General features: G+C 32.4%; 1 protein-coding gene across 1 annotated transcript; it reads right to left on the bottom strand.

The window, feature by feature from the left end:
- Window positions 1–1110: 1110 nt before the first annotated feature.
- On the bottom strand, window positions 1111–16519 carry LOC143061969 (uncharacterized). Its single transcript, XM_076233826.1, has 6 exons — window positions 16205–16519; window positions 15365–15414; window positions 8511–8619; window positions 5222–5283; window positions 3474–3530; window positions 1111–1115 (listed from the first exon to the last, which is right to left on the bottom strand). The coding sequence occupies exons 1-6, from the start codon at window positions 16294–16296 to the stop codon at window positions 1111–1113; spliced, it is 375 nt and encodes a 124-aa protein (XP_076089941.1). The 5' UTR covers window positions 16297–16519.

The raw sequence follows: 16519 nt of genomic DNA on the forward strand, positions 1-16519 counted from the left end.
GGAAATTTAAAGGTGGACATATCTCACGTTCAAGTTCATGGGGGAAATATCAGATTTGACACATTTTTGCGTACTTTTAGTTGCAAAACTAAAATGTGCATTGATCAATAATGAGAAAGAAGTATTTTTCAATAGTTATTTATGATCTCTGCCTTTTGTAAGTGCAAATTGACTAAGAATAATAAGATATTGGTTTTCTACCAAGACTAAAAAAACGTTGACATCTCATCTTCTATGGTCCTTTTTAATACTTTGCGCAATATTTGTACCACAAAATTGCCTTCATGGTTATTCATACTCTTTTTAGAAGCGTTAAGTTCCGTTAACTTGAGAGAAACACACAGAGAAAGCGATTGAAAAGGGGGAGCGTGTAAAAGTGTATAAAAATCCAGAATAATACAGTGATAACAATATTTATTAAACGAGTAATGAACTTTTGAATAATACGAACATCATTAATTTCGAAAATATCTAAGAAAAGAAGAAAAATATGAAAATTGTCACCATTTTTATAAAAAATTCCACAAATGTTACAAAAATCTTATATTTTTTCGCAAAAATTACTTCTTTTATTTTTGAAAAGTATTTTTTTATACATAGACATGTTAAACGTACACAATTTTTGCATTGTGACTTGTGACAACAGAAAATAAAGCTACATGTTAATTTTTCACGCTTCAACACTGTTGGTCATTTTTCAATTTGAAATTATTTCTCGATTTTAATTCAATTTTTACAAAAATTGCACCGTACGATTTTCTTACGACCGACCAAAAAATGAAGTTTAGATATTATACTATAACATATAAAAAAATTCAGCTGTGTGTTAGGTGGGTGCATTGAAGTCACCAACTAAGCGTCTTTTCTGAAAATGTCACTCGCCTAAGAGTACCACGAGAAAAATCCTTGAAACAACGTTTAAAAGTCTCAGATTGACCTGTTGCAAACAAAATATTTTCCTCTTTAACACCCCTTTAACCCAGCGGCATTCTAAACTCATACTTCATCCCGGTTGACCCACTTTGCTTAATCTATTTGTTTTTGTTTATTTGGTCTCGTCTTGTACAAGTATTGAATTGGACATTTCACGTTGGAGCAAACATATCTCAATCAATCTATTAAAAAATTATATATTTATATTTATATAGGTGTACTAACATAACAAAAATATAAATATACAGAAACATATATTTTTCTTCGTTTTGCAGAAACTATTATTGTTGTTCTAATTTTGAAGAAAAAGATGGGAAATGTGTTAGTAAGTAAGCATTACATTTCCATGAATCATTACAGATTGATAAAACGTTTCGCATCTAAGGTGGTACCTAACACTACAGGGAGATAACTCTGTAAAATCAGCAGAACGTTTAAAAGACGTTCTGTATCTTAAGTGGTACGTGTAGAATCCTGTTTAGGCTTTTATACACGGTGGAGAAGAGCGCCGATGTTATGGGCGGTGTTCTTGTAGAGCGGTCTTAAATGCCTCTACAGAACCTGCATGCACAACTTTATCTGGTAGTTGGTTCCAGTAAATAGTTGTTTCCACAAAAAATGAATGTTTGTACTGTGGTTTGTTGCTATTTGGTACTTTAAGTCCTTTGGTGTTATTGATAACTTGACGTTCGATAATATTGTCAGTTTCACAGTTTGAATAAGTTTTGGCTTTTATTGTTCGTTTAGGTCTTGCTGGTATGACAAAATTGTCGGCTGGTAGAGCCGGCACCAGACCCTCAACCACCTTGTAAATCAGAATAAGACGGAGGCTGTGTCTTCTTTCCTCTAGCGTCTCCATTTCAAGTTGGCGTCTCATATTAGTTATGGACCCTGTTTCTCGACTCCTGTAGTTTTTCTTGATGAATCGTAAGCCTCTGTTTTGGATACGTTCTAGTTTGTCAATATCCCCTTTCATGTATGGGTTCCAGATTGTTGCGCCATATTCCATTGTTGATCTTACTAGGGATATATATGCTACTTTCCTACATGCGTCTGGTACGTTCCTCAAGTTCCTCCGAAGAAAGCCCAAGGTGGCGTTGGCTTTCTTGCTGATGTTATTTATGTGGAAGCTCCATTTCAGATCGTTTGAGATTTGGAGTCCTAAGTAGGGGTTCACTTGTACTTCTTGTAGGATGTGTTTATTAAGCGTGTAGAATTTGTCTGCTTTTTTGTTTATGGATAGAACATAGCACTTTTTGGCGTTGAAACGCATTCCCCATTTGTCGGCCCAGATTTCTAGTTGTTCCAAATTTGTTTGTAGCTTTTGTTGGTCTTGGCTATTTTTAATTGTTCTGTATAACAAACAGTCGTCAGCAAATAGTCTTACTGATGATGTTACACTGTCTGGTAGGTCATTGATGTGGCACAGGAATAGGATTGGTCCTAAGACTGTGCCCTGGGGGACCCCAGAGTCAACTGTTGTTTCGCCAGATGATTCGCCTTCCACGATGGTTCTCATTGATCTTGCAGTTAGGAAGTTCTTAAGCCATTTGTGTGTATTTCCTTTAATTCTATACTGATCTAATTTATGTAATAATTTGTTGTGTGGTACGGTGTCGAAAGCTTTTGAAAAATCTAATATGCCTACGTCGATTTGATGTCCCTTGTCATGTTCTTGTAGGAAGTCGTTGATGGTAGTTATGAGTTGGGTTTCACATGAGTATCCTGACCTGAAGCCGTGGTTTAAGTTGGTTAGGATTTTGTTTTTTTCCAGATGTTTTAGGATATGCCTGCATACGATATGTTCTAGAATTTTGCTGATGACAGATGTTAGGGATACAGGTCTGTAGTTTTCTGCCAGGTGTTTGCCTCCTTTTTTGAAGATACTGGATATGTTTACGTTGTGTTGTTAAGGGAATATTTAGCTTCTCAATGATCAAAATAAGTATTTGTCAAACTGCTATATAACCAGTATAGTTTTACTGATTAAACGGTTGGTTCAAGTTTTTTGAATTTTTTATATTTTTGTCATTTGGGGAAAAAAAAAGATTTTTACGCAGTACCAATAAGGTCCTCCCGCTGTAAAAATACGTAATAAAGTTGTTGGTCAGTTACGATGTGTCATTTTGGTACAATCGTCAATTATGGCAATAATCCCATAAATTCAATATTGATTGTCATTTCAAATGACAGTATAATATGGTCAACTACGCATGATGACATCCAATCCTACCAGATATAAGAGACTCAGAGTAGATTCGCTTTTACAACAAAGTTAAAGTGCCGTATAGAAAGTCAAATAAAAATTGGCGGTAAAATATTCGAGTTAATACAAAACTATAAAGTAAGCATAATTTGATACATTGCAGTCTGGTGATCAATAACTATGCTTCGTAGTTATGCGTAAAAAGTTAAATACAACTGACATGTTATAATTGTGAAACTTTCAATACAGGTAATCCACAATTTAATTACAGGAGATGTAGTTTCAACCATTATGTCGAAAAGTAAAAGAAATGATAAAAAATATTTGTTCATACCGTTTACGCCTGAAATCGATACTGTCATGCCCTCATATGTGCTTACTTCAACAGGACCTACAAAATACGCGTAGTATCTTATTGTTATGTAATAATTATGATTTTGGGATATTCATGATTTGTTATATCTTTAGACCATGTTATCACTAGAAATTAATATTATTCCTTCATTTTTTCAATGCATTTACAACTTCAACCTGAGATCTGCAAAGACTATTCGCATTCGGCAAGATCTTCATGCTGAAAAAAAGCAAAATTACGGAAGTCCCAGGAAATTCAATACGGAAAGTCCCTAATCAAACTGTAAAATGATCAAATTAATGGATAACAACTGTCATTTTTCTGATTTGGTACAGGCATTTTCTTATGTAGAGAATGGTGGATAAAATCTACTTTAATAGCTAGCTAAAACTGTCAATTGTATGATTAAAGGCAACAGTAGTATACCGCTGTTCAAAACTCATAAATCTATGGACAAAAAACAAAAGTGGGGTAACAATCTAAAACTGAGGGAACGCATTAAATATTAGAGGAGAACAACGACACAACATTAAAATGTAACACCAAAGCAACGGACTAAGCATTAGACAAAATCCGATGAGAATGACATTCGTATAAAATTCAATTATTATTATATAATATTTAAAACGATGTCTGAACAAAACAAACAGACATATAAATACTTTAAGATGTGAAAAATAGGGATACAGCAGTCAGCATTGTGATATATTCTTAATTACTATAAAAACGAACAAAAATGCCAAAAAAGAAACACAAAAAAGCATATAGACAAGGCACATCAGCAAAACTTAAAGAACAGAATACAAAAATTTACCACAGGTCCACAAGCACAATAACACAATGACGGGATGTACAAGTACCGAGCCACGTCAAATGGGTATTACCAAAAATAGACTAAAGAGTAAAACTTACAAAGACAAATACAAAAAAATAATTCAATAAATAATAAATTAGCTGTAAAATTCATGTCACCGATTTGACTCAAACTGTAAAATTTTATTAATAACTTACTAAAAACGTTACCCAAATTACAAAAAGTCAATTTACAATGCATTGGGTTGTTAATTGTAATTGCGTTTTGTGTGAATTTAGTATAGATGTTATATAATTAACCATTGAGGTGTCCTCCAAAGACTGCCGACGTGGATATAACCTGATACAAACATAAACATAGATATTAATAATAGATATCGATCTCGTGCATTTGGATTCTTCTGAGTCTGTTTGCGTTCATATTATAGATTAAAAATAAATGATAATTATCGATTTAACCTGAAAATGATTAGATTTAGTGGATCGATCGTTGAATCGAATCGACTAGACTTTAGTCGTTCTTCTTCAAATACAATCTTTTTCGGCTTGGTGATAGGAAAACAGTTTTTATGTAAAACATACCATGACTGCTTTTAACCTTGTCATAAGTGGTGTATCTAGACGTTGCTATAAAAACCGATGTCATTTCTTATGCAAAAAAAAAACAAAACAAAAAAAACAGTGTGTATCACACCTACTGATTAATCCATTTGGAACTGTATTTTTAAACACTGCGTCAATTGTATGTGGTTCAAACTGCATAATTAAACAACATTGATTACAACTCTAGATTGGAAGTAGATGTGTAAAATAGTGATGTTTTCAATAAAAATTATTTCTCTGTCATAATTATGCACTTAGAAATGTAGAAATCTAAACTGTTATTATGGTATACAATTAATTTATTCATATACCAGTTATTGAATAGTCTGTAGATGATACTTCTTTTAATACACATCCTCTGACATGGTCACATCTATAAGACAATATAAGGTATTAAATTCGAAAAATTATAAATTAAGAAGATGTGGTATGAGACAACTCCCTATAAGAGATCAAATGAAAAAGAAATTAGTTCATTTAAAGTGAAAGCAATAATAACTTTTCCAAATTTCAAACTGTATAAACACTATATTAAATTAAACCAGTAATAAAGTTATTGCCATTACATTAATAATTTAAATGAGTTGATCAGCACCTTTATGAAGAAAAGAAAAATTTGTGAACTTGTGTTTCTAATTTCTAATTTTAGTAATTGTGGCTTCATGCCAGGTAAGACAAATAAAGGCAACAGTTGAATACCGTTGTTAAAAAAAAGTGACAAAAACTACTTCTTAAGTGTATCACTTTCCAAAATGTTTGTTCCCACTATTCTAGTCATGATAGTCCATATCCTAAATACAAATTTGTTTGGTATATAGTTGCATTGACGTCGACAGTCATGTTTAAGGAGGCACTAGCTGTCACAGTCTTGTTCACTGATTTTGTAAAAAAAATCTCATATTTGATTTATAACATACTAAAACGTATATCCAAATTACAATAGCATTTACTCGATAATACATATCAGAATTTCGGGTAAATTCTAATCTAGACGCAATCTAATCAGGGATCTCCATGGATGAAAATTGAACAATGGAGGAACTTTCACCATCATAAACCGTATCTACGCCATACAGTGTAGCGCGATCGAAAGTATTTCATCCCTCCACATAGGGTTTGTGAACATGCTAATTCATTGCTTATTTAAATTATATTTATTTGAATTTTCATTTTAAATACTATATAAAAGTATATATATTTTCAATAATTGCCGTTTGTAACCCTTCAAAGGCCAAGTCCTCATGCACCCTCCCTTTCTCTTAGTCGAGAATGACCAATAGCTACCACAAAGGTCCCAATGTAGTTTTCTTGCTATTTTTGGTAATTGTAATGGGGGTTAAAATTCATGTGGAGCTTATTTTTCACGGACATTGTCAAATTCAGAATTCATGAACCCATTACCGGTATGGCTGGTTTGCAGCAACGACAAAACGAGTCGTACGGGTTATGTAAAAGGTTAAAAAGATTTGTAAAGCGAACGTTGTCCAATGAAAAGGTTTTTAAAGACTTTATCTAGCAAATCGATACTATATGCAACATGCATCTTTCGAGTCTGAATAGAAACCGGAAACGCGGATGTATCAATTTGATAGTAAACTACGAAATGAATTCGGAATTACGATACGATATTTATTTACAGGAAATATAAAAAGTTTTTACTTTTTAACTTTTAAAGTAATTCTATATTATCGTTACAATACAGCAGTACTCGAGTTATTTGCGATGAAATAATAATTACTGTTTTACGTCTTATTTTGTACTTCTTAAAGAGGGGGATGCTGATTGCGTAAATCAAAATAAAAGCACGTGTTCTATTTGTTAAACTTTGTAACTGGACTATTAATTTATTTATTTAATCTGAATTATCATAAGCATTTGCGGAAACTTAATGAAATAATTCGATAAATGAATCGTCTATCTTTAGATAATATTCTCATGTCTGCTTTGTTGATCTACCTGTACAAGCTCAGGCACAAGTGATTAGCGATCTTAATCCGGATATCCCTCAGGCGTTAGAACTGGATTATACTATAAAGAAAGCCTGAAGGTTATGCAATTACATGCATTTGATTATAATTGCTTAAAAAATGGCGTCAGGCTATAAAAACGATCACAGTTTTGAACGATGGCGCAAGACATTTGAACGATGGTGCAAGTCATTTGACGATGGCGCAAGACATTTGAACGATGGAGGGGCGCCATCGTTAAACAAGCCACGGAGATCCCTTAGATTCTAATTAACGTTCGAGATGACCTCCAAATACTGATGATGGTCACATAACCCGATATAAACATAAATATAAATAGATGACCTCGTTCAATTGAATTTTTATAGGTCTATTTTATTTTATGTTGAAGGTTTTAAAATGAAATGAAACACACTTAGAAAAACCCATTTGCACTCTGTCTTACTATATTTTAAAGTTAATTAACATTTTCACCTGTAGAAGACTGATATTTTAAAGATCGAGCAACAATAGTTCATCTTTTTTCACTTTCAATGTTGCCATTCTATCCCTTTTAATGGCTAACCACGACTTATGCATTCGTAACTAAAATCGAGCTAATTGGTTAAATTCAAGGTCACATTCATACGGATTTGATTAGGTCGAAATAACCACTTGCAAGCAAATATTTCATATTTTGACAAAATTGTTACAAATTGGCAGCTAAAGGCGGATTTTCTTTTCATTATTTAACTTTATTTAATGATTGAACCAAACCAAATCCATTTTTTCAAATGTCGTAGATAGTGCCCCTTTAAAGGCGGCTATCTTCATAAATCATATTTTGTAAAGGCAATCTCACTCATTTACACAAAAGGGAAGCAAGATGATTCGAATAGATACTTTTGAAGATTTTGACTCATCAGTTGTTCTCTTTCGAATAAAAATCAATGGTTTATCACGCGACTCTACACTAAAGTTAATGTGAATGAGGTCACAGGACTTCAAATATTTAACACACAGATATAAGTAAGATATGAATGTGGTTGTTAAATTTGATAGATGCTTTTTTGTGCTTTTTCGTTAAATATTTGTTTGTTGTGTTCAATTCAGAGTTTGACACAGTGCATGGTGACTGCTGTACTTAATTTTTATCAATCTTACCTAGAATGTCTGTTTTGTTCATGCATCGTTGTAAATATAATGGAACTTGATGCGACTGTCATACAAGTGAGAGGTTTCGCGCTATAAAACCAGGTTCAATCAATCATTTTCTACATATAAAAATGGCTCTACCTATTCAGGAGTATGACAGTTGTTATCCATTCGTTTGATGTCTTTTATCATTTGATTTTGCCATTTGATAAGGGACTTTCCGTTTTGAATTTTCTTCGGAGTTCAGTATTTTTGTGATTTTTATGACGGTTGCGATTGTTAGTGGCATTATATCGTTATTCATTACGTAATATACATTGTATTGAAGTGTTTGAAGTTAAAACAGAAAATAAGTCATATTGATTCGTGAATATTCAGAAATTTCTGAATATTCAGAATTATTATACAACCCGCTGCATACGGTTGTAGGTTACATAATAAGAGAATATAAAGTTGAATATTACAACTATATCATTTAAAAAGATCATATAAAACTCACCTGTGCAACGCGCTACATTCACAAAGCGATGAACATCCGTGCCCGTAAATATTTTCTGGACAAGGCATGCAGGGTTGTCCATTCCTGGACTTAAAACCAAGTTTACAAGCTAAAATAAAGTTTAGGTTATCATTTTTTCTAAAACATCCATCTATAACTATATGTTCAAGGAAAAAATCAAACGATTTCCATTTCACTCGTCAAATCACAAATTTCTCCTAATCATCTTACTATGAGGTTCCTACATTTATACGTACATAAAACATGTTTCGTTTCCCCTGTCTTTTATTTATTTAAAATGTGTGTATGCTTCCAGTAACAGTGATGGTCATTCTTAGTTTTGTTAAAAGTTACGTTACAAATGGACCATAAGTTACTGTATATTATCTCAAAAGTGGTTTTTATAGCGACAGAGAGCAAAAGAGTCAGTAAATGATTTTTAAAATTCCATTTTTATCTTAATTTTTTCACACTACTCATGTTGTTTGTTACATGCAGATTGGCAGCCAGTGCATTACGGTTGATAATATTACCATTACATTTGCGAGTAAAATATCATAACGTTGGAGCAAAGCTTTTAGATGTAGGTAAAATAATATCAAGTATACCAGTTATCAGTTATAGTATACTTTTATTTGTCTTTAAGAATATAACTTTTACTGTTTAGTCTGCTTTTGATTATATCCATTTGACGTGACTCTGTGCTTATACGTCCCGTCATTGTGTTAATGTTCTATGATAATTTTTGTATTCTTGGCTTTCATTTTTGCTAATGTGCTTTGTCTATATGCGTTTTTGTGTTTCTTTGATACATATCTGAACAAGTCTGAACTTTTACATCCCGTCATTGTGTTGTTGTGCTCTTGTTAACTTTTGTATTCTTGTCTTTCATATTTACTAATGTGCTTTGTCTATATGCCCATGTGTGCTTCTTTGTTACATATTTGTTTGGTTTATTTTATATTTAGTGGTTAAGATTATAACATTATGTTGACTGCTGTACCCCTATTTTTCACATTTTCACTTGTTACGTCTGTTTGTTTTGTTCACACATCGTTGTCAATATAACGGAATTTTATACGAATGTCATACAAGTGACAGGATTAGCCAGTTATAAAACCACAATTTTCTAAGTATCAAGTCAGGAATACGACAGCTGTTTGATGTGTTTGAGTATTTGACTATGCCATTTCATTTAGGAAGTTTTGTTTTGAATTTTCCTCGGAGCTCAGTATTTTTGTGATTTTACTTTTAACATTGTTTTTAATCTTGTTTAAAATTGCAAAATAAAAATAATTGATTGGTTGTTGTTTAATGTCAAATGGCATGTTTACGGGTGCAACATGTGGAGCAGGGTCTGCCTACTCTTCCGGAGTATCCCCAAGTTTTTTGGACGATAGAAATAAGGAGATTCGTTATACTTTGTAATTGCGAATGACACAACTATCTACAAGAAACTGAATAATTTTGATCTAAGGAAAATATAGGTCGTCACATCATCTCAACAATGAGCAAATTCCATACCGTAAAATCCGTTAATAAAGTTAAAAAAATGAAACAAGTAATACTATGCGTTATTTGGGAGATAACTGTATTTTTAAGCTCCGACGGCATCAATTTGGGATTTGATGGTCGCAAATTAAGTTTACTGGCGACGCGTTAGCGGAGACAGTAAACAGGTATTTGCGACCATCAAATCCCAAATTGATGCCGTCGGAGCTTAAAATACAATATTGTGATCTCCATTCTAATGAAACTGACAGAAAACAACGTTAAAAATGTATTTAAAATCTCTCATATGCCGTCTGCGCTTGCGCGTACGTCCCATAGCATCAATTGTCAATTGATGCCATGTAAGAAAGTGACGTTATCCAATCAAAATGAACGTTACAAACGTTTTCGCATTAAAATATGTATTCTAATGAATAATGAGAGTTAAAGCTAATAGGTGTCTTTCTTTTGATATCCTGTTTAAAGATTGGAACTAGAGGCTCTAAAGAGCCTGTGTCGCTCACCTTGGTCTATGTGAATATGAAAGGAAGCAGATGGATTCATGACAAAATTGTGTTTTGGTGATGGTGATGTGTTTGTACATCTTACTTTACTGAACATTCTTGCTGCTTAAAATTATCTCTATCTATAATGTTTTCATGTCACCATTAGTTTCAGTGGAAAATGTTAGTAAAAATTTACAAATTTTATGAAAATTGTTAAAAATTTACTATAAAGAACAATAACTCCTAAGGGGGTCAATTGACCATTTCGGTCATGTTGACTTATTTGTAAATCTTACTTTGCTGAACATTATTGTTGTTTACAGTTTATCTCTATCAATAATAATATTCAAGATAATGACCAAAAACAGCAAAATTTCCTTAAAACTAACAATTCAGGGTCAGCAACCCAACAACGGGTTGTCCGATTCATCTAAAAATTTCAGAGCAGATAAATGTTGACCTGATAAACAATTTTACCCCATGTCAGATTTGCTCTAAATGCTTTGGTTTTTGAGTTATAAGCCAAAAACTGCATTTTACCCCATGTTCTATTTTTAGCCATGGCAGCCATCTTGGTTGGATGGCCGGGTCACCGGACACATTTTTCAAACTACTAACCCCAAAGATGATTGTGGCCAAGTCTGGATTAATTTGGCCCAGTAGTTTCAGAGGAGAAGATTTTTGTAAAAGATTACTAAGATTTACGAAAAATGGTTAAAAATTGACTATAAAGGGCAATAACTCCTAAAGGGGTCAACTGACCATTTCAGTCATGTTGACTTATTTGTAAATCTTACTTTGCTGAACATTATTGCTGTTTACTGTTTATCTCTATCTATAATTATATTCAAGATAATAACCAAAAACAGCAAAATTTCCTTAAAATTACTAATTCAGGGGCAGCAACCCAACAACGGGTTATCCGATTCATCTGAAAATTTCAGGGCAGATAGATCTCCACCTGTTTAACAATTCTACCCCCATGTCAGATTTGCTCTAAATGCTTTGGTTTTTGAGTTACAAGCCAAAAACTGCATTTTACCCCTATGTTCTATTTTTAGCCATGGCGGCCATCTTGGATGGTTGGCCGGGTCACCGGACACATTTTTAAAACTAGATACCCCAATGATGATTGTGGCCAAGTTTGGTTTAATTTGGCCCATTAGTTTCAGAGGAGAAGATTTTTGTAAAAGTTAACGACGACGACGACGGACGACGGACGACGACTGACGCCGGACGCAAGGTGATGAGAAAAGCTCACTTGGCCTTTTAGGCCAGGTGAGCTAAAAAGAATCTTAAATCATAAATTTATAATGATATGTAGATTTTCAAAATTACGAATCTAGAATTTCAAGTACAGAATTCCAACTTGAATTCTATTTAGAATTTCAAAATTCATATCATGAATTTCTAATTCAAATTTCGAAGTTAAGAGTTATTCCATTGGCTTTCGAAGTATTTGTTACTTCGGCCGTACTTCAAAGAGTATCGATTCTTATAACTCCTTTTCTGGTTGGTAAACAGTTGGAAGTAGATGATCTTCATTCAATTTGTCACCTCGTGGACAGTATTGCAAGAGGTGTCGATTAAAAAAGGTATATATCAAAAACTAGAGGCTCTACAGAGCCTGTTTCGATCTACTTGGTCTATGTGCATATTTAAAAAGGACACAGCTGGATTCATGACACAATTGTGTTTTGGTAATGGTGATGTGTTTGTAGATCTTACTTTACTGAAAACTCTTGCTGCTTACAATTATCTCTATCTATAATGAACTTGACCCATTAGTTGTTTCAGAAAAGAAGATTTTTGAAAAAGATTACAAAAGCAGTAGGTGCAGTAAGACCCTATTTTGGCCCCAAAATATAGCAGTTTTGCAAAATTGTGCAAATGTAATCTTTTAGATATTTATTGGAAAGTAGAATGTTTCTGCTACACAAATATGGGCTGTTTTTGACAATACAATGCACATATATCGGGTACTTATATCATTAAGTCATGCTAAATTACTTAAATTTCACAATTTTAGCATTTTAGTTAAATTTTGGACGTTTTCTGTCTTAAATGAAAGTGGCCGCATTCGTGTTCATTCATATTATTGAAATGTAAGTTGCATTTGATGATAATACATAACATATATAAAGGTTGAGGATAAAGACAAAAACCATCTGAAAAGTAACAATTTTTTGCATATTTGATAGATTTTTCATATTTTAGCTTGAATCGGAGGGTTTTTAATGACTTAATCAGTTAAAATCTTTCACATAAAGTACGTGAATCAATTAAGATAGACATTTTTAAAAGTGTTTTAAAAGTGTCCAAAATATTTCGTTAGGTGAACCTGAAATTTGAGGCCAAAATCGGCCCTTATCGGACCTTCTCCTTTACAAAAAATTGTTAAAAATAGACTATAAAGGGCAACAACTCCTTAAGGGGTCAACTGAGCATTTTGGTCATGTTGATTTATTTGAGGATCTTACTTTGCTGAACATTATTGATGTCTACAGTTTATCTATATTCATAATAATATTCAAGATAATAACTTAAAACGGCAAAATTTCCTTAAAATCATAAATTCAGGGGCAGCAACCCAACAACTAATTGTCTGATTCATCTGAAAATTTCAGGGCTTGATGTGATAAACAATTTTATCTTTTGTCGGATTTGCTCTAAGTGCTTTGGTTTCAGAGATATAAGCCAAAATCTACATTTTACCCCTTTGTTCATCTTAGTTGGTTGAACGGGTCATCGGCTACATTTTTTAGACTGGTGATGATTGTGGCTAAGTTTTTTTGAACTTGGTACAGTTGTTTCCGAGAAGAAGATTTTTGTAAAAGTTAACGACGACGGGCGACGGACGCCAAGTGATGAGAAAAGCTTAAAATGTGATACACTACAAACCAGTAAAAGTCTGAAATGGGTTATATCTGTACTAGACTGTACTGATTTTTACTCGACCAGTCTGAATTGGTCTGAAATTTACTTGCTAATACTCGACTGTAGTCTGAACCATACTTAACAGTCTGCATTTGTGCTTGACCAGTACTAAACCACTTTATACGAGTCTGAACCATGCTCGACCTAGTCTGAACCGTACTCGACCTAGTCTGAACCATACTCGACCAAGTCTTAACCAACGTAGACCTATTCTTTGTATCTATCAACTGAATTTTATCAATTTAGGAAATATTTTTAATAAAAATGAAATTTTAACAACAACTTGAAATTAAAAATGTATTCAATATAGTATTGAAATTAAAATTTCACAATAATCAATCATAATATTACTGCAACACAAGATTAATCAACACTAACATAATAACATCTATCAACTTTTAAAATATAAATAAAACAAGCGGATCAAGTAATCTAAAAAATGAATTGTGACTAATATTTCGGAAGTATTTTATGGTAGCAGGACTATTTTCACTATTAACTTAAGCCTAGTACAGATGTATGGTGTCAGTTGAGTTTAGTTAATTATGCAGTGCATGTTTTTTTTAATTAATATTTATATAAAATAGTATATAAAACAATTTAATAAATTTTAAAAAATGAGTCCTTAATTGTTTTGTTATATTAAATCAAGAATTTAATATAATCATGATAATAGAATTTCCATAGCAATCCTCGATAACCTTTTTAAAAAAGGAAATGTGTTCCTGAGTAACTGTAAAAATTAATTTCAATTAAAATTAAATTAAAGACATGGCATACATAAAGCACTTTAATATGGTCTTATTACATCAGTACATGTGTGTTTTATAGGTAAAAATAAAGCCATATTTTCTTAAATCCGTGTATTACTTATCTAGTACATACATGTATATTCGAAAGGCCTTGTTATTTAAGTTAAACAGAATGTTGAAATTTGGAATCAATGTTATTTAGAATTTAATACCTCTGACCAGGTGTGGTCTTATTTATGAGTTTGCCCCCAAGCAGAGGTTATACTTTACATTTCACCACTAATCAGAAAAAACAATTTTATTTATTTATTTAATTTTATCCCATTTTCAATTATATATAGTATATTTTTTAATTCTAAATATAATCATAGATATATTTTAAATATAAGGTTAAACAATTTATAAAATTAGTTGGCTGTTGTGACATATGTCAGTTAAAAAGAAATTTATTTTAACAGTTAAAAAGTAGAGTTTTTTTGGTCTAGTATGGTTCAGACTGGTCGAGTGTTGTTCAGACCTTTGGTTCAGTATGATTTAGACTGGGAAAATAGGTCAAGTACAGATCGAGAATGGGTTAAGACTTTTTCAGACTGGTCGAGTAAAAGTTCAGACTATTTCAACGGCAAAGATAAGGGTCAAGTACGATTCAGTACAGTCAAGTATGGTTCAGACTTGGGTCGAGTAATGTCAAGTAAAAGTTGGACAATTCAGACTGGTCGAGTGAAAATCAGTACAGTCGAGTATAGATATAGGCCATTTCAGACTTTAATGGTTTGTAGTGATATGATTACCATGATACAACTTTTCACTAGAGTTTAAATGGAGAAAAGGTTAACAACTAGTGGTCACCTAACGGCCTACAACAATGAAAAAAACCTAACAGTAAGCTAAAAAGGCACCGAAGTGACAAATTTAATATAAATAATTCAAACAAAAAACTGATTCATAAAGAAAAAAATAAAATTCAATGCACAATATTGGATAAAATACAGTGGTGCACTGATTCGCGCCAGATGCATATATTTTTTTTTAAAATCACAATATTATACCATATCCAAAGTAAGTTCAAGCAGTCCGTCAGAAGCTGTGGCAATCTCTTAATACACCTTGGATGCAGAATAAACTTTATAACCATCTAGTCTTTGACAGCTATCAGATAATAACTTACCCGTACATTTTCCGTTTAAATCTTCATACCCTGAACAACAGTAATATTCACTGAAAAATGATTACATCTTCCTATATTTTTTATAATAACAAAGAAAAAAGGAAATTAACAAAAATATTTAACTCCAAGGAATATTCAAAACAGAAAGTCCCTTATCAGGAAATATGATGCAGTTTATAATTATATTTTCTGTGATGCTGGTCACCATGAAAACTGGGATTTGTATCCTCTTACTATGCAAATCCTTGATTTAAAATGGAATAAAAGAGTAAATACAATTAATTTTGTTTAGATATGAAATAAGTTTTAAATATGATAAATTTAAGTATTTGCTTTGAATGTTAAATAACATGACGATTTATGGTCGAATAACATTTCAAAAACGATTCAGCAATTAGTTTCAATGATATCCACAGTAAAAGGTTTAATGAGAATTATACAACATCTAAATAAAAGATATAGCAACTCTTCATATACACACGTATAAAGGGGAATGACAACTGGGGTCAAGCTAGTTTAACTGGCATTTACAAAATAACTTTCACCGTAAGGTCAATATCATCACAGTCAAGTTTAGAAAAAAAACTTGTGAATACAATCGGTGGCTACCAAAGATCTACCTCAAAATTTTATTAATGAGAGGAAACAAGTGAATGAAAACTTGTGATTTGAATATTTTAACAAACCAATATCAGAACTCTTCATTTGTTTCGAAACTGGTAAACCCACATCAATTTTAACCCATTCAAAACCCAAACTATTACCAAGTTTTGAGAGCAACAAAATACGCGCCAAGTTACTTCTATGTCATCAGTAATATTCTTGCACCATATGACTTACCTTAAGTTTGTATCAAGACATGCATGCGGATCATCTTTGTCAATACAAATGGCTTGTGTAAACAAAAGATATACAATAAATATTACCAACATCTCGATAAATTAACGACAAAAAATTACGGAAATAATTCATGTGGAATCGTAACCTATTTGTTAGGTACAACAGGATGCGAAAACAATTGACTTTTTCTATTCAAGTTATGACGCTGTTCATACAGGAACAAATCCCGAGAAATCATTTGATGTGATGATCTTTGTTTAGTCACGTTTTTCAATTCGTCGAAGTCCAACCATTCAGTGTATTTTCATTACAAAC

Source organism: Mytilus galloprovincialis, chromosome 2 (assembly GCF_965363235.1).
Source record: "Mytilus galloprovincialis chromosome 2, xbMytGall1.hap1.1, whole genome shotgun sequence".
Classification (NCBI taxonomy): Eukaryota; Metazoa; Mollusca; class Bivalvia; order Mytilida; family Mytilidae; genus Mytilus; species Mytilus galloprovincialis.